Source organism: Microcebus murinus, chromosome 1 (assembly GCF_040939455.1).
Source record: "Microcebus murinus isolate Inina chromosome 1, M.murinus_Inina_mat1.0, whole genome shotgun sequence".
In the NCBI taxonomy this organism is placed as follows: Eukaryota; Metazoa; Chordata; class Mammalia; order Primates; family Cheirogaleidae; genus Microcebus; species Microcebus murinus.
Genome location: NC_134104.1, coordinates 120,782,379 through 120,802,315, shown reverse-complemented (window position 1 = coordinate 120,802,315; position 19,937 = coordinate 120,782,379). Strand labels below are relative to the sequence as shown.

The window sequence follows — 19,937 nt, the reverse complement described above, 5'->3', positions numbered from 1 at the left end:
AGGAAAAGGGTTAGTCCTCAGTGTTTGCAGTTGTTTCCTCCCCTCCAGCTCCTCCTTTTGCAGCTCTGGCCCTGGGTCAGGGTCTGAGAGGCTCTGGTCACCGGGAATCCAGGCAGCACATTGGACACAGCTTCTCATCGTCCACCCTCTGCTCCTATCCCATTGCAGGACTTAGAAACCCTCACACACTAGAGGGACTGGAAACGCCATTAGGCTTTAACCACACACTCAGTAGATGGTTCATTACTACCATTTTTTAAAAATGACTGAGTCATGGATTATACAGCATACACATTCATAATTAAATATTTCCTTCTTGGCCCTCAAATTCAAGGGATTCAATCTGGTGGCTCTTCCTAATCGTAGAAACAATTTCTGAAGCCCCGATCAGTGTCTCACGCCTTAGCTAAGGACGGCTGACGTGCTCCATAAATCCTTCTTGCCTAAAGCATGGCCTTGGGGTTGTTGCTGATTGGTTAGCAGATGGCCGTAACTGTAAGACTCTTGGAAGCCACTGAGTCATGTCCAACAGGGACAGTTCTCCTCAGGGAAGCCCATTTACGGGCCAAAGCTAGAAGACAGCAGCCCGGATGTCAGGAAGATAACCCAGACTGGAAGTCCTGAGACCGCGGTTCTGCGTTGGCTTCTGCTGTAAGTCACCCCGTGGCCTTGAGCAAATCTGTTAACTCAATTTCCCAATCTATAAACTAAAGGCATTGAGCTGGATGAGCTTGAAAGGTTCCTTTCAGTTAAAAAAAAAAATCTATGATTCATTTTCTTCAAACAAATCAAATAAGGGTTTCATTTCCTGAAGTGGATTTGTCAATGAAAGTTGAAATACCTAAATCCTTCCTGTCTAATATAAGGGCCAGCAAGTGGCTTCAGTGCATTTGCAGAAAAGCAATTTCAGCAGAAAGCACTTCATGAAGGGAAGAAAGTTTAAATCACTTCACCCAAGCCAGTATTTCTTCTCTGCACTATGTTTTTACCATGTGCTCAGCATGGAGCCGGGTTCTTCCCAAAGTCACAAGACATAAGTTGTTGGTTTTATTTTTTTCTGTCTTGTTTACCTTTGTATGCTGCTGTTCATATCTGTGGAAGTTCTTCTTGGGGAGTTACACCAATCAACTGAGCATCAAACAGTGGAACATGTCAAAGAAGTCTTAATCTGTTTATATCTTTAGATTTCAGCAAGATTGTGAATTCAGCAGACACAACCCTGCCTGTCTTGATATGTGGTTTCTCTGCAGATCCTAAAGAAAGTGCATTGCCCACTGCAGAGTCAGCATATTCCAGTGGAAAAGGACTGGACAGGAGTTAGAAGACCCAGATAAGTGTAGCATCATTAAGCAATCATGGCTCTTCCCCCTGGGAAGCTGATACACAACCTTCTCCTCCACACAGTATTTGAGGTAGCCAGTACCAGTTGATCAGAGATGGGTTGGCAGTGGAGAAGCAATTTGCCATTCCAGATGTGGATTACTGCTATAACTCAAAACCACACAGAATGATTTAAGGCTGATCACATAAGCATTCTGGACCTCCTTTGTGGATCTTATCTATGAGAAAAATATAATGTTGCCTGACTTGCCTACTTCACAGAACCAGTTTTAAGGATCAAAGATATTCTATGAAGTATGGTTTGCCATTCAAAAGTCGGGTATTAGAAATCATTGTTGATTAATTGGTGAAATCTTTAGGCCTGCATCATTAGGTCTCAGTCATCTACTATAATTACAGGTGCCCACCTATTACCTGCTGAGCTCAGAATGCACTGCGAACTGGGTTCCCCAGGGGCAGTGAGCTCAGGATGTCTTTCCCATACACCGGGAAGCCATGAGGAGCCCAGAGTTCTGGCCCGAGGTGTCCTCAGTCTCTCTCATAGCACATCTGAGGTACAGAACGGCACTAATTTTGGAAGACGTTACTAAGGCCTTGCTAATAGTAGCAGGGTTTGTTGCTGCTATCTTAGTATACACGGGACACTGAGCTAAGCCCTTTCACATGTATTATCTCATTTAACTTCACCAGAACTGCATGAAGAATGGGCACTGTGCTCTTATTGTACAGATGTGGAAATCACTGCTCCAGTGGTTAAATCACTTGCCCAAGCCCACGCAGCCAGTGAGCAGCAGAGCCTGGATCCAAACCGGATCTGTCTGGCTCCAAAGCCTAGACCTTGCACCACTTCTTGGTCTTTATTGACCCAAGAAAATTTAAAGATGACTGTTCTAAACTTTAAAACAAATCAGATAATAAAGCAGCTCCAAGAGGACTTAAGAAACTTATAGCAGAAGCATAGACACATTGCTGCGTGCACTTTCAACATTGCTCTTCTCAAAGTTGTTTTCAGTTGCCACGAATGTGCTCCTCAAATGCCAGCTCTTTTAGGGAGATATTCTATAAATGTAGACACCCACATTGTTGTCTACACTTACGGAGAGGAAATAACAAATCTAACTGAAAAAATACAACCTGGGTGACTTGCAGCTGAGATACATTTTTTATAATACACAGAAGTTGCATGACAACTTTCTGAGGAGGCAAATCCCCAGGGACATACTTGGAGAAAGCACATTGTGCTGGCAACAGCCTGGCTAACTTCTTAAGAAGGTGTTGATTAAAGTGCATTAGTGAGAAGAAGGATTTGCATCACTCACTGCACATCCAGCCCTCACAGATGGGCAACATGTGCTGAAAACCAGTCAGAGTTTCCAAAAAGCAGCTCTGCACTTTCTTCTGGAGCAGCTTAGAAGAAAATGTTATGGAGGAATCATCCATCCAATCTCCTGGGCAGAGTGGGAGGTGGTTACAGTTTTGAGTTAGAAACAGACTGGAACTTGGAACATGTAAAACCCCATGTGTTTGGGGGGCCCTCCCTCTGGCAGGATTCTCCAGAAGGAGAGCGGAGAGTCAGATTGTCCCATTCCTTCAACTGATCAGGGGGCATAACCCCTGGAACATGGATTCGGGCTTGCAATCTTGCATGAGAAACAGTCTTCAACAATTCATGCTATCATTGTTAGACTTTTCGATTGTTGGTGTTTTCACTAATAAACAGGGTATTTTTATAACAGATGTTTTATTTTTCATTATTTTTTCATAGAAAATGCTTTTGCAGGAGCATATGCATAAATGTTTAAGTGAGATAAATTACATTAGTGCATCGTGTAACATCTCACATACAGTAGATGCTCAGTGAATTGGCACTCCTCGCCCTGTCTGTGCTTTCTGCATTTCACATGAGGACTCTCAGGGAGCAGAGTGTGGCTGCCTTGCCCAGGGCACGTGTTTAGCAGTTAACACAGACTAGACCCCAGGTGTCCTGCCTCCTCCCAGCTCTCCTGCAATCGGAGCAGTCCAATGACTGGGCTGTTTTGTATGGATAGCACACAATTCTTGGCCCTTTGAAGTGCAGCAGGGCTGGACTAGATGGTAAATTGTGTCCTTGGTAGCATGGGCCAGAGTCCACCAATTTCACTGGTTTGTGCAGAGACAGGACCTAGGAACTTTGAGGAGGCAGGAGGAAGGCACAGGCTCATTGGCTGAAGAGTCTGCCATCTAACCAGGGGAAGGCATCCACCCAAGAAACTGTAAGCCACCTATGATTGGAGAAAGGGCCATACTGCAGGTAGTAACAAGGTTGGACAGCAACAGCTCCCAGTCACTAGGGGGTTTCCGTGTGCCAGACACTGGGCGTGAGCTTCTCCTACCCTGCTGATCCCCACGGGGTAGGTGTGGCTATCCCAGTGTGAAAGCTGACAGCCCAGAGACTACCCGGGGAAGGTGCCTTAAACATTTGATTTTGGAAACAAGAGATGTAGTAGTCATTCATTCAACTTATGTTTATTGAGATTCCTCTATCTACCTTGAAGTTTTTAGCACTGATAATACTGTGGTGACCACAAGAGACAGGGATTTGTCCTCAAAGAGCTTAGAGTCAAGCAGCAGAAACAGACAGATACACACATGTATGTACATACACACACAATTAACATTTTTGTACTAAGAAGAAAAATAAGAGCATACACTAAATGATAGTAGTCAGAAAGTGCTGATCATATTTGAGGGAGGGGAGCAGTTATAGTATGTCCTCTCTAAGGCAGTGACAGTTAAAGGGAAAACTGAATGGCAAGTAGGTATTGATTGTGGGGGGAAAAAAACAGAGGAAATAGTACATGTAAAGGCCTTAAAGCAGGAAGAACTTGTCTTTGGGAAGATTGGAAAGGTGGCCCGTCACTGTGGCTCTAGCACAGGAGTGAGGGGTATAGTGGCCTAAGGCAAGGCAGCAGCTAATCCCAAGGGGTCTCGTGGGCCATGCTAAGGAGTTGGGAGATTTTCCTTAATGCAGCGGGAGGCTATTAGAAGGTTTTAAACCAGGCAGTGACACAGCCTGATTTATGTCTTAAAAAGATGGCTCTAGCTGGAGAGAATGGATGGAGTGGGGGCAGGTGCGGGAAGGCTGTTACAGGTGATGGATGACGGTGACTTGGTTGGAATGGCGGCAGTGGAGATGGAGAAAAGTGGATGGGTTTGAGATGTAATTTGGAGATGAAATTGACAGGGCTTGGCAAGAAGAGAACAGAGTGTTCAAGGAGAGGGATGGGGATGGCAGTGGGAGGGAGGAGGGCAGCAGTGAGTGGCCTGGCCTGGCTTCGAGGGAGGCTGACAAGGAGAGGGCCACAGCATCTCTGCCTCTGTTTAACCACTGAAGCCCGTCTCGATCCGAGCGCCCTTTATGTCTCATTGCAGCAGAATGATGGGCAGTTCACAGTGATCCAGCTGGTGGGTATGCTCAGGGGCATCGCTGCTGGCATGAAGTACCTGGCCGAGATGAACTATGTGCACCGGGACCTGGCTGCAAGGAACATTCTGGTCAACAGTAACCTGGTGTGCAAGGTGTCTGACTTTGGCCTCTCCCGCTACCTCCAGGATGACACCTCAGACCCCACCTACACCAGCTCCTTGGTGAGTCCTTCTTGGAATTCTCAGGTAGAAGCATGGCAGGAGTGAAAGGTGGTTGCATGAGGCTGGGGTCCAGCGCAAGGCATACTGGGTGGGACTGGGACCTGAACTGATCTCTCCACTGGGGGACCCAGATGCCAGGAAGACCATCCATCCAGGAGAGGCAATAGCAGCTAGTTGTCCAGACAAGCAAGCATTTGGGAAGAGGCTCTGAGGAAGCCTCGGTGTCTGCTCTGAAGCCATGGTGTTCCTTGGCCAGTGGGAAGAAGAACTTTTGGAACAGATGATTTGGAGGAGTCCAAACAGGTGGACAGTGCCATCTGCAGCAGGGCACAGGTCTTGATCCCAGTGCCCTTTATGCCTCATTGCAGCAGAATGATGGGCAGTTCACAGAGATCCAGCTGGTGGGTAGCTTTGAGTACCATAGACATGATGAGTGAGTACTCTTAAATTAGTATTTCCTGCTCAGCCTCCCCCTCCACATCCTGAGTAGCTCTAATCATCTATAACCAACTGCCTAGTTCACACAATTCCGTTTAGAACTTTAACAAGTCCAAAATAGAGCTCTCTAGATTTACTCTCCAATATCCCCTCCTTAGTCTTTCCATCTCAGGAGCTGGTGCTACTTAACTAAAGACTGAAACCTTAGAATCATCCCTGGTTTCTCCCTGTCCTTCTATGTCCGACCTCTCAGCAACTCCTGCAAGTTCCCATGAAATCTATCCTTCTCTTCCATCTCCACTGTCACCACCCTGTTCCAAAGCCTCATTCACCTGCCCCTGGATTGTTACAGTGTCTTCTTAACTAGTGTCCCTGGCTTCCTTTTGTCCCTTTACATCCATTTCCAACAGCATCCAAAGTGATGGATCTACCTACTTACCTGCCTAGCTAGCTGTCTTCTTTAAACTTGCAAAAGTAATTATGCTATTATAAAAATCAAAATAATGCATAGAAGTACAAGGAAAAGAATAACTAATAAGCTACAATTCTCCTGAAACAGGGGTTGGTATACTTTTTCGTAAAAGGCCATCTAGTCAATATTTTAAGCTCTTCTGGCCAAGAAGCAAAATAAGAATATTATGTAGATAATTATGTGACCCTTTTACAGTGTAACCCTTTAAAAAGTTATAAACATCATTCTTAGCTCACGGGCTACAAAAAAGTGACCAGCCGGGTTTGTGGCTCAGGCCACAGTTTGTCTACACCTGTCCTGAAGCATCAGTTTCAACAGTTAGGTGTGTCTCCTTTCATATTTTCCTCTTAGTTCAAAAAGTTGAAAATTTGTAATCTATCAAATTGGGATCATGCGATGCATCTGCATTCTTGTGTGTCTCTTAGGCATTCTTACTGCCAGGTTGCTTTTCCAAAAGTTTGTAAACACTCACACTCCACCAGGAATATATGGCGCCTGTCTTCAGCATCCTCACCAGAACTAGAGGTGATCAATCTTTAAAAATTTGCTAATCCAACAATGAAAAATGATACCTCATCTTATTTTAATTTGAATTTTCAACTGACTGCTAGTGATACTAATGTCTTCTCACAGTGTTGCGGGAATTCATGTTTCCTCTACTATTAATTGTCTATACGTGTTCTTACCTGTTTTTATTGGATTGGTTGTTGGTTTCTAGGAAACTTATATGAAGTCAGTTTATATTGAGGATATTATCCGTTTGCCTGCCATACATGATACAATTTATCTTTTTCCCCATCTATTGCTCTTTTATGATGTTTATGATATACTCTGGCTTGAAGAGTGGTTGATATTCCTGTAATATTTATCTATTCTTCTACATCTTCTTGGATTTCCTGGTTTGTTTTAAAAGTTCTCTTCATTCCAAGATTATAAATTATTTTTTGACATTTCCTGTACTATTTTACTGGGGCAGGGGTTTGTTCTGTATTTGAATATTTAGTACCCTAAAGTTTATTTATTTTTTCCAACATTTTGAAAAAATTTCAAACACACAGAGAACTTGATAGAATTTGGCAGAGAACAGCCATATACCCACCACTTACATTCTAGAATTAATATCTTGCTACATTTGCTTTATCATGTCACTATCCATCTATCTGTCTGTTTATCCATCACTCCAACTATTTTTTGATGCACTTCCTAGAAAGTTGCAGACATCATACCTCCCCTAAAAGCTTTAGCACACATCTTTAGCTGGGGTTAAATATTTGTTTATAGTTCTTTTTTGTTCAAGGTACAAAATAATGAAATGCACAAGTCTTACGTGTGCATTTACAGAATTTTAGCAAATGCATATATCTAGGTAGCCCCAACTCTCATCAAGATACAGAACATGGCCATCTCTCCAGGGAGTCCTCTGCCCCTGCAGTCCCCAAACCCCAGGCCACAGATCAGTACCAGTCTGTGGCCTGTTAGGAACCAGCCACACAGCAGGAGGTAAATGGTGAGCCAGCAAGCAAAGAAGTTTCATACGTATTTATAGCCGCTCCCCATCGCTCTCATCACCTCCTGAGCTCCGCCTCCTGTCACATCAACATAAGCATTAGATTCTCACAGGAGCGTGAACCTTTTTATAAACTGTGCATTCAAGGGATCTATCTTGCATGCTTGTTTTGAGAATCTAATGCCTGATGATCTGAGATGGAACTGTTGCAGTGATGCTAGCGCTGGGGAGCAGCTGCAAATACAGATTATCATTAGCAGAGAGGTTTGATTGCACAGTAAATGTAATGCACTTGAATCATCCCAAAACCTTCCCCTTCCCCCCAGCCCATGGAAAAATTGTCTTCCATGAAACCTGTCCCTGGTGCCAAAAAGATTTCCACCCTGTCCCATTTCCACCCACCCACCCTGTTCATCACCATTTAATCCTCACCCTCACCCACACTTAGAGGCTACCACTGTTACAATTGTTTTCAATCATAGATTTGTTTTAGAACTTCATTTAAGTGGAATCATACAAAATATGCTCTTTTGTGTCTGGTTGCTTTCGCTTAGCATTATATTTGAGAGAATCATTCACACCTGTGGAGCAGGAGTTTGTTCCTATATATTACAGAGTAATATTTCAATGTTTATTTATCCATTCTTTTGTTGTTAGATACCAGGAATATTCTGGAATGTATTTTTGAATATGTATTGGGAAGTATATTGTTATGCTGTTTTGTTCAGGTGAATAGACAATTATGTCAACATTATTTATTAAATATATTATTCATTTTTATGGAATCACATGCCACTGTTGACATATTAACTTCCTTATATGAGCTATGTTTCTATTCTCAATTCTGCTCCATTGACCTATTAATTCTTGTGTTCAACTATATTATTCTGTTTATAACAATGTTAGCAAAAGTTTTACTATCTGTATTCTGATTATAATAATTTTAGTAAAAGTCTTACTCTATGGGTAAAGCAAGTTATCCTTCACTATACTTTTTTTTTAGAAAAAAATAATTCCCTGTTTGTTTCAAATATCTTTTCTTTCAAGTACAATTTATTTTTTTGAAGAGATATCTGCACTGCCATGTTTATTACAGCACTATTCACAATAGCCAAAATATGGAATCAACCTAAGTGCACATCAATGAATGAAGAAAGAAAATGTGGTATATATGCACAATGGAATATTATTCATTCATAAAATAGAATGAAATTTTGTAATTTATAGCAACATGGATGGAACTGGAGCTCATCATCTTTTTTATTTATTTATTATTTCAGCATATTACGGGGGTGCAAATGTTTAGGTTACATGTATTGCCTTTGCCCAACACAAGTCAGCTTGAAGTGTGTCTATCCCCCAGATGATGCATACCACGCTCATGAGGTGTGTATATACCCATCCCCTCCTCCCCCTCCACCTGCCCAACATCCAATGAATGTTACTACTATATGTATACTTAATGTATACATTAATACATTATACTTAATGTATACTTAATGTTGATCAGTTAATACCAATTTGATGGTGAGTACATATGGTGCATATCCATTCTTGTGATACTTCACTTAGTAGAATGGGCTCCAGCTCTATCCAAGATAATACAAGAGGTGCTAGATCACCATTGATTTTGTGGCTGAGTAGAAGTCCATGGTATATGTATACCATGTTTTATTAATCCACTCATGTATTGATGGGCACTTGGGTTGTTTCCGCATCTTTGCAATTGTGGATTGTGCTGCTATAAACATCCAGTGCAATTTAAAATCACCTGTACAGTTCCAAGACATGCACGTATACATGCACACATATGCACATCCTTTGCCAGAAATATGGTGGGTTTTTCTTTTGGAGTTTTGGCCACTGAACAGACTGCAGTGTCTGCAGCTCCCCTTAGCGCAAAGCTGCAAATGGTAAAACTTTGTGGTGTTCAGTTTTCAGAACCTTCATGTAGTTTTTCTTTTCTTTTCTCTTCTCCTGTATTTTGCTGTTTGCTATAGAGTCCATGTGTTAGAAGCATACTCCTCTGCACCAAAAATGGAACCTTCAGCTTATTACCCTTAATCAGCAGTTCTATTAGACAGTCTTAAGACCTCTCCACTCCATCTTAATTCCCCTATTTCATGCAGTTCTTTCGAGATCTTAACATCACCATCTTCTAATACATCTGGTTTTACTTTATAAGTGAAGACTTCATTAATAGCTATTAAAGTTTTCTAGTTTTTCCTACTAGGTCCTCAACCTTCATCTCTCACTCTGACTTAATTCTCTGCCATACTTTCCCCCAGGTGTTCCTTCTCTGTTTTAAATTGCCATTTCTAGCCCCAGGAGCATTTCCTTCCCAATAGGCTCCTGAAATAATGAACAGATAGAATTTGCTTCTTTGTGCTTTCTTATGATTAGAATGAACCCACTAAACCAGGGAAGAGTTCTGAACTGCTACTAATATTCCTGCCCTTTAAGAGGTACAATAAGTGAGCTAGGCTGGACTCTGAACACTTGTATGATTTATACAACTTTCCTTTTGGTGGATATGTTTCTGAATCCTGTTATGTATTCCAATAAACATTCCCATGGTTGCATTATAGACCATTTCTCAATGTTTGACCTTACAGGTCACACTCATGGTATTACTGGTCCTGTCTAATGTTACCAAGAGATAAAAGGACACCCACAGACCAGAAAAGGTGCCACATCTTTGATTAACTCTTTGCATTTGGGGCTCATATACACTTTTATAAACCTGATTTTCACCCCTTATCAGCTGACATTGGTGGGCAGAGCCCCAGTAGGATCCCATAAATCTCTGCATAGTGGCTTTATGCTGGTTTAATCAAAAGTTCTATTCCAGCATGGCTTTCTTTCTCTTCTGATCAGGAGGAAGAGGCCCATCTAGTCCCTTTGTGAGCACAACCTTCCCTTCTTAGTATTCAGCCAGCTTCCTTCTGCTAAAGTAGTGTCAACTTTGCTATCCTTGAGAGCCCCTAAGCTGTCTCTCTAAGAAGTCTCCAGTCTTGCTGAGCCACACGCAGCCCTGCTCCCTACAGCCCTCCCCATTTTATTGGGAATTGCGTTAAGTCTTCAAGGTGCCTCTGATGCCCCTCAGCCCTTTCCCCTGTTGACTCCTCCTGCTGCTCCTTCCTCTTGTCTCAAGCCCTGGCTTCTCCCATACCCTGTGTTTCTGACACTTCTGAGATTCCCCTCCTTCCAAGCCTACCAGTTCCTCCTCTCCCTCCTTGCTTTCTCTCTTCTCGTGTCAGCTGACAGATGTTCTCTCCCCTGCTGTTGTTTCCCCTGGTCACAGTTTATCTGAGAGTCTTGGATGCTGCCACAAACAACCTGAGGCCACCTTGGCTTTGACACACCCAAGAGGAGTGCAGGCCTGACATCAATGTCCCTGGAAGCAGTGGGGCACCAAGGGCAGTGCTGGGAGCAGGCAATCACCCTGTCCAGGTTGCCCAGACATTGCTATTCACCAGGGGCCAGCAATGCCATGCTCAGCCCTTGTGGGTGGAGGAATGGTTAGGGTTAGGGGAGCTCTGTGGGGAGGACAGGAAGGTTCTGTGAGCTTTCCCTAAAGCCTGTGGTGAGTGGCTCCCATCAGTACCACACACGCACATGCGCACACACACACACACACACACACACACACACACACACACACACATGGAGATATGTGTATAGCATAGATATGCACACATAGATACCCAAAGCATATTCAGAGACACATGATGGAATTTAGAGGGACACGCACACACTCACACAGAAATACACAAAAGAAAAGCACTCAGGCTACCCAGAAGCATACAAGTACAAATGTCAACATTCCAAGTAGGCTAGGCTTTTTCCTTACGTTACCACTAGGAAGTGAGTTTGACTGTGACAGCATTCTGTTTTAGATTTTTATCTTTTTTTAATTTAAAAATATTAAGGGGATACCAATGTTTTTGTTAGATAGATATCTTATATAATATTTAAGTCAGGGTTTTGGTGTGTCTGTCACCAGAATAGTGTTCATCGTACCCAATAGGTAAGTTTTTATTCCACATCTCCCCACCCCGCTAAATCTTCCCTCCTTCTTGGTTTCCAGTGCCTTTTATATCTCTTTGTGCTGTGTGTACTCATCGTTTAGCTCCTACTTATTACTGAGAACATATGGTGTTTGGTGTTCTATTGCTGAGATACTTCATGTAGGATAATGGTCTCCAGTTCCATCCAAGTTGCTGCAAACGACATTATTTCATTCCTTTTTATGGCTGAGTAGTACTCCATGATATACACACACCACATTTTCTTTATTCACTTGTGAATTGATGGGCACTTAGGTTGGTTCCACATCTTTACAATTGTGAATTGTGCTGCAATAAGCATTTGAGTGCAGGTGTCTTTTTGATAAAATGACTTCTTTTCCTTCGTTCGGGTAGATACCCAGAGGTGGGATTGCTGGATTGAATGGTAGGTGTACATTTATTTATTTGAGGAATCTCTATACTGTTTTCCATAGAAGTTGTACTAATTTGCAGTCCCACCAACAGTGTATAGGCATTTCTTTCTCTCTGCATCCACACCAGCATCTATTTTTTTTTTTTTAAATTTTTAATAATGGCCATTCTGCTAGTGGTAAGGTGGTGGTGTCTCATTGTAGTATTAATTAATATTTCCTTGATGATTAGTGATGTTGAGCATTTTTCATATGTTTGTTGACCACTTCTCTATAGTCTTTTGAAAAACTTCTGTTCATGTCTTTTGCTCACTTTTTGATGGGGTTGGTTGTCTTTTTTTTCTTGCTGATTTGTTGAGTTTTTTGTAGATTCTCAATATTAGTTCTTTGTCAAATGTATAGTTTGTGAATATTTTCTCCCTTTCTGTAGGTTGTCTATTCACTGTTGATTATTTCCTTTGCTGTGCAGAGGTTTTTAATTTAATTAAGTTCTATTTATTTATTTTTGTTGTTACTGTATTTGCTTTTGGAGTCTTAGCCATAAATTCTTCATCTAGATCTATGTCCAGAAAAGTTTTTCTTATGTTGTATTCTAGAATGTTTATGGTTTCATGCCTTAATTTAAGTCTTTTATCCATCTTGAATTAATTTTTGTATATGGTGAGAGAAAGGGGTCCTGTTTCATTCTTCTTCATGTGACTATCCAATTTTCCCAGCACTATTTATTGAAGAGGGCTACCTTTTCCCAGTGTATGTTGTTGTCTGCTTTGTCAAAGATCAGTTGGTTGCAGCTATATAGTTTTATTTCTAGGTTCTCTATTCTAGTCCATTGGTATGTGTGTCTACTTTTATACAAATACCATGCTGTTTTGGTTACTGTAGCCTTATAGCATAATTTGAAGCCAGGTAATATGATGCCTCCAGATTTGTTCTTTTTGCTTAGGATTGCCTTGGCTATTTAGGGTCTTTTTTTGTTCCAAATGAATATTAGGATTATTTTTTTCTAGGTCTGTGAAATAAGATGTTGATATTTTGATAGGAATTGCATTGAATCTCTAAATCACTTTGGGCAGTATGGACATTTCAATGATGTTGATTCTACCATTCCATGAGCAAGAGATGTTTTTCCATTTGTTTGTGTCATCCACAATTTCTTTCATCAGTATTTTATAGTTCTCCTTGTAGAGAGTTTTCACCTCGTTGGTTAAGTATATTGCTAGGTAATTTATTTTCTTTGTAGCTGTTGCAAATGGTATTAAGTCCTTGATTTGACTCTTAGCTTGATTGTTCTTAGTATACAGAAATGCTACCGATTTGTGTACATTGATTTATCATGAAAGGATTCTAGATTTTATTGAATTCTTTTTCTGCATCTATTGAGATGATCATATGGTTTTTGTTTTTGCTTCTGTGTATTGGTATATCATGTTTATTGATTTGCCTATGTTGAACCATACTTGTTTCCCTGGGATAAAACCCACTTGATCATGGTAAATTATCTTTTTGATGTGCTGTTGAATTCAGTTTGGTAGTATTTTGTTGAGGATTTTTGCATAAGGGAAATTGGCCTGTAGTTTTCTTTTTTTATTGTGTCCTTTCCTGGCTTTGGTATCAAGGTGATTGTGGCTTCATAGAATGATTGAGGGAGGATTCCCTCTTTCTCAATGTTATGGATTAATTTCTGCAGGAGAGGTACTACTAGTTCTTCTTTGTAGCTCTGGCAGTATTCTGCTGGGAATACATCTAATCTAGAGTTTTTGTTGCTGTTGTTCTTGGGATTTTTAAATTACTGCTTCAATCTCACTGCTCATTATTGGTCTGTTCAGAATTTCTATTTTTTCCTGATTCAAGCTTAGAAGCTTCTGTTTTCCAGGAATTTATCCATTTCCTCTATGTTTTCTAGTTTGTTTGTGTAGAGGTTTTATAATAGTATTCACAGATGATATTTTGTAATTCTGTGGTCTCAGTTGTAATATCTCCTTTTTCATATCTGATTGAGTTTATTTGGGTGTTTTCTGCTTCTGATTATTCTGGCCAGTGGTCTATTGATTTTGTTTATTTTTTCAAAGAACCAACTTTTTGGTTCATTGATTCTTTATATTGTTTAGTTTGGTTTCCATTTCATTTAGTTCTGCTCTGAGCTTTGTTATTTCTTTTCTTCTGCTGGTTTTGGGTTTTGTTTGTTCCTATTTTTCTAGTTCCTTGAGTTATATATTAGGTTGTTAATATGTGATCTTTCTGTGTTTTTTGAAAAATGAATTTAAGGATATGAATTTTCCTCTTAGGATTGCTTTTTCTGTATACCATAGATTTTAAAAGCTTGTGTCCCTTTGTCATTAAGTTCAAGTAATCTTTTGATTTCCATCTTAATTTCATCATTGACCCATGAATCATTCAACAACAGGTTGTTTAATTTCCATGACTTTGTGTAGAATTGAATGTTTCTCTTGGAATTGATTTCTAATTTTTGATTCCACTGTGTACTGAGAAGATACATGGCATGATTTCAATTGCTTTGAATTTTTTAATACTTGTTTTGTGCCCTAAGATATGATCAATCTTGGAAAATGTCCCATATGCTAGTGAGAAGAATGTATATTCAGTAGTTTTGGTGTAGAATGTTCTGTAAATGTCTGTTAGGTCCATTTATTCTAGAGTCTCATTTAAGTCCAGTGTTTCTTTGTTAATTTTCTGCTTCAATGATCTGTCCATCTGAGTTCTGTCAGTGGGGTGTTAAAGTCCCCAGCAACTAAGATGCTAATGTTTATTTCTTTGCTTAGATATTAAGGAATTTGCATTATGAATCTGAGCACTCCTGTGTTAGGTGCATATGTTTAGGATTGCTATGTCTTCTTGTTGTATTGTACCTTTTACCATAATATAATGATTCTGTCTCTCTTTTTTTGTCATTGTTGATTTAAAGTCTATTTGATAAGAGAATGGCTCTCACTTAAGAGAACACTTTCTCACTTTTGGTTTCCATTTGAGTGGAATCTTTTTTCCATCCCTTAACACTTAGTCTGTGTGTGCCCTTGTAGGTTAGATGTGTTTCCTGGAGACAACAGATACTTGGGTTGTGTTTTTTCATTTATTCAGCCAGTCTGTGTCTTTCAACTGGAAAATTCACACCATTCATGAGTGTTAGTATTGATATGTGGGATGCTGTTTTGTTCATCATGTTGGATAATATCTTATTGTTTTGTTTTCTCTCTTGTGCTTTTGTTTTATAAAAGCTATGAGTTTTAACTTTTAGGTGTTTTTACACTGGTTAATATCTATTGTCCTGTTCCATGTATAATGCACTTATGAACATTTCCTGTAGGGCATGTCTAGTAGTGACAAATTCCCTTAGTGTTTGCTTGTCTTGAAAAGTCTTTATTTCTCCATTATTTATGAAACTTAGTTTTTCAGGATACAAAAATTCTTGGCTGACAGTTGTTTTATTTAAGAAGAATAAAAATGGGGCTCTAATGCCTTCTGGCTTATAAGGTCTCATTGGAGAAATCTGCTGTTAGCCTGATAGGTTTTCCTTTATAGGTTAGTTGTTGCTATTGTCTTGCAGCTTGTAGAATTTTCTCTTACCTTTTGACTTTGGCCAGGTTGGTAATTATGTGTCTTGGAGATATACTATTTGCTCTGAATCTTCCTGGTGTTCAATGACCATCTTGTATCTAGATATCTGAATCTCTTGTAATACCAGGGAAGTTCCCCTCAATAATTCCCTTGAATAGGTTTTCCATGCTTTTTGTTTTTTATTCTTCTCCCTATGGGATACATATGATTTGTATATTGGCTCATTTCACACAATCTCATATTTCTCTGAGTGATAGTTCATTCTTCTTTATTCTTTTTCCTGTGCCTTTTACTGACTGGATTAGTTTGAAAGTCTTGTCTTCAAGCTCTGATATTCTTTCTTCTTCTTGTTCTAGTCCATTGCTGTAGTTTGTGATTTTTTAAATGAATCTTTCATTTCTATAATTTCTGTTATATCCTTTCTTATATTGTCTATCTCTTTAGTGAGTTTTTCATATTTTTCATTACTGTCCTCAAATTTGTTTTTTGTTTCCTCATTTTGGTTTTCAACTTTATCTTCAATTCCATTCATATTGTTTGCCATCCATATTCTGAATTTCATTTCTGACATTTCAACAATTTCTTTTTGGTTGGGGTACATTACTATGGATCTCTTGTGATTCTTTTGGGGTGTTGACCTGGCTTGTTTTTTCATGTCACCAGAATTCTTTTGTTGGTTTCTTCTCATCTAAAACCTCTTTTCTCATCTCAGGGCTGATACGTTTGTGGTGCACCTGTTTTCCTTTGCTGGGAACTTTCCTACTTAGTAAGAAGGAGGAAAAAATGCCTGGATAGTGCTTTTGTGTCCTACTCCAGAGGATTGACCTGGCAGGGGAGGGGTGGGTGTAATGAGAGCCTATGCAGCTGTTCTGTGTCATCTTGATCCCCTGTAGTTGTCATGGTCTAAACTGGGAATATTCATTTAGATTGGTGGGTTGGTCCCTAGGCCACTATTGAAAGCTTGGGTTGGGGGCTGGGCAAGTCCCTTTCCATGGAGACAGGAAGCATGACTTTGGCTGGAGCCTAGGTGGGTCATGAGACCTTGGCAGGTGCCTGGGCATGTTGTAAGATCTTGCCCAGTGCCTTATCCAGTTGTGGGACAGTACCTGGGCAGTATCTGGGAAAGTTGCAGTACCTCGGCTTGTGCCTAGGCAGGTTATGGGACTTTGGTCAACACCTATACCAGGCAGGTAGATGCTTTCAATCCCAGGGTAGATAGGGCCCAAGTCCAGTTATAGCTTTGAAGCAGACACAAAATACAGACCTTACTTCCTCAGCCTCCCATAAGATATTAGGACCAAATCACTCTGAGGAGAGGAAGAGGAGAAAGAAAAATACATGTCCCTCCATACAACTGGTTTCTGACTCATAGAGAAGGAATGCTCCTGTTTAGAATTTTTTTAAAAAAAATAATGTACTTAATACTTAAAAGATACAAAGAAAGGAGAAAATTATCTCAAAGCTAATTCTCCTGCAAGCTTTTCAGGGAAAAGCTTCCTCCCCCTCCCCCCGTCACCCCCCCACCCCAGCATCTGCACTTTGCCACACTGATTTAATAAGTTGCTACTAAGTAGTGTTGATCCTTCTGCCTAATAGATTTTGGCTCAGGCTGTGACCTTCCTCCTTCAGAACAAACAAGGTTTTCTGGCTTTCTATCCAGCAACCCCAGGTCCAGCTTTACTTCTCCCCGCAGTTCCTGGTGCTTTTTACATTTAATTCATACTTGTCCTCCCTTTATGGTCCATGGCCTCCATCATGGGGTGGTTTTCAAGGTAGTTTCTCACTCTTCTTTCAGTCACTGAGCTTGGGTAGCAGGCCATCTCTCGGGTGGGTGAGAGTGGAAAGGAATAACGACAAGCAAGAAGACCTTTTAATTGAAGCCAGGAAAAAACCTAAATCCTGCTCCCCTGGAAATTCTTCCCCCACATTAATTAAGCTGAGAGAAGAATGTTCAAATGCCACTCTACCCCATTCTCTGCCACTCACATAATTCTCCTTCAGGCAGATCTGCCTCCTCCTTCCTCTGATATCTCTCCCTGGGTCACATTGTCACCAGATGCTCAAAGATATCAGACCCTCACTGCAATTCCCTTTTGAAAAAGACTCAGCATAATTATTTTTAGTAAGGCCTGTGTATTATTAGCATGGGTGGGGTCAGTATGGGATTTCAGAGCCTGAGTCAGCCTGTACCCCGGGGACTAGAACAAGAAGTGGGTCGGGTTTCTCAGAAAGCACATCTCTGTACTCTGGGCCCAGCAGGCAAAGTTCTCCTTTTCATATGAATGCCATCATGTGTGAGGGGCCGGCCTCGTGGGCACAGATCCAGGTAATGACTCTACTGGCTGTTCTCCTGGCCAAGACATATTTTTAAAGTAGCTAGTATGTGCAAAGCACTGCAGTTAACAAAACAGATAGTTCCTGGGCTCCTCAAGTTTGTTTCCTGCAAAAAAAGATAGACATTAAACCACTAATTATGCAATTAATTATATAATTACAGTTGTTGGGTGATATGGTGGAGAAGCATTATTACAAGACCCTGAGGGAGGAACATTTGGGCTGAAACCCAAGGCTGGAGAGGAGTTAATTAGGGGGAGAGTGTAGCCAGTTTCTCCTTCATTGGAACCATCCTGGAGCTGGACACAGACTCTGCTTGCTCAGCAGGAACACAGTATAGAGGAGACAAGGGTGTTGAGAGAGCTGTGCTCGAGTACAGATGGGGAAGAAGCAGCTCTCCTATAGAAAAATCCAAAGGGCATACTAAGAGAAATGGAAGTAGAGGTAAGTCTGATTAGAACAGAAGAGGCTAGAAAGTACCTGATGTGCACACTGGGTGGTGAACAGGCCTGTTTGGCTGGTAGTGGGAAGAGTGTTAAGGGTGTGTTAGTCCTGGAAGGGCCCTGTTATCAGTTAAACTGTGTCCCTCCCAAAAGGATACATGAGAGTTCTTATCCCCAGCACTTGTAAATGTGGCCCTATTTGGAAATAGGTTCTTTGCAAATGCAACCAAATTTAGATGTGGTCATACTGGATGAGGGTTGGCTCTAAATCCAGTAACTGGTGTCATTAAGGAGAAGGATATTCAGACAGAGATACATGAAGAGAAGATAGCCGTATGATGACAGAGGCTGAGATTGCAGTGATGCATTCACAAGTCAAGGAATGTCTAGGGTTGCCTGAAAATAACAGAAACTAGAAGAGGCAAGGAAAAATTAATCTCAGAGGGAGCCTGCACCTGCCAACACCTTGATTTCAGATAGCCTCCCAAACTGTAACAATAAATTTATCTTGTTTCAAGCCACCCAGTTTGTGGAATTACATTAGGGTAGCTGTCTTAGTCCATTTTATGTTGCTAGGACAGAATACCACAGACTTTGTAGTTTATAATGAACAGAAATTTATTTGGCTCACAGTTCTGGAGGCTGGGAAGTCCAAGTACATGGCACTGGCATTGGTGAGGGCCTTTGTGCTTCATCATTTCATGATGGAAGGCAGTAGAGCAAGGGAAGGTGAGATTGAGAGAGCAAGAAGGGCCAACTTGCTTTTATAGCAAAGCACTCTCACAATAACTAACCAACTCCTGAAATAATGGCATTGATCCATGCATGAGGGCAGGGCCCTCATGACCTAATCACTTTTTGTTAGGCTCTATCTCCCACAACTTACATAAGAGTTTAAGTTTCAACACTTAAACTTTGAGGGACACATTCCAACCATAGCAGCAGCAGCTCTATCAAACTAATACAAGTCCTAAGAAACTAACTTCTCCCCCATCACTGGACAAGTGGGCAGTAAGTGGGCAGTCAGACTGCATTGGATGAGGCCTTAGAACACAAAATGGAGGGTTTTGGATGCCCCTGTGGAATTTTCTCAGGTATCAGGGGAGCCGCTGAGCATCCTTTGCAGCATGATTTTTAAAAAGGTAAAAAAAAAAAAAAAGTTACAACTCTTCATGGCTGAGTTCACTGGGGTGTTGATGCATCTTTGCAGAAGCATTGCCTTCAAAGAATCGTGAGCACAAGATGTTAAATAAAAGGGACTTCTCAGGTTTTGAAAACCTTGATCAGCTTCGAGACTGTAGGAGTTTGCAAATCTCTGTCTAGTTCTACAGGAGTTCCTGTGCATTGTTAGAGAAATTGATACAAAAGGTGGGGATCTTTTCCTTTGCACCCCGACTAATAGGACCTTTAAGAAACTGAAGGGCTTGGCCTACAGACCTTTCATAAAGCAGAGCCAGAGCCCCCTCACAAAGAAAGGCCTCTGGGTCTAGCAAATATCTATAAGGCTATTATAGTATTATTTATATTATACTTATATATTATACTTATATTATACTTATATTTATATTAAGTATTATTTATCCACGAAAGGGAAACTAGGCCCTCCAGGTCAGCCCTCCAAGAGCACACAGGAAAGGATGATTTTCTAAAGACCCTGATAACTCAAAACCAGCACTATCAAGATTGAGCATATTACACTTCCTCTGGGAAAGCTGAATTTAAAAATCTGAAGACAGTAAAGAAACTCTTATCCAGTACAGT

General features: G+C 40.9%; 1 protein-coding gene across 1 annotated transcript in view; it reads left to right on the top strand.

Annotated features, from left to right (window-relative positions):
• Nucleotides 1-19,937, top strand: part of EPHB1 (EPH receptor B1) — a 414,697-nt gene that overhangs the window by 361,708 nt on the left and 33,052 nt on the right. The window contains exon 12 of the mRNA XM_012787778.3: nucleotides 4,753-4,968. Coding sequence (XP_012643232.1) covers nucleotides 4,753-4,968 — 216 coding nt within the window. The remainder of the gene's footprint in view (nucleotides 1-4,752; nucleotides 4,969-19,937) is intronic.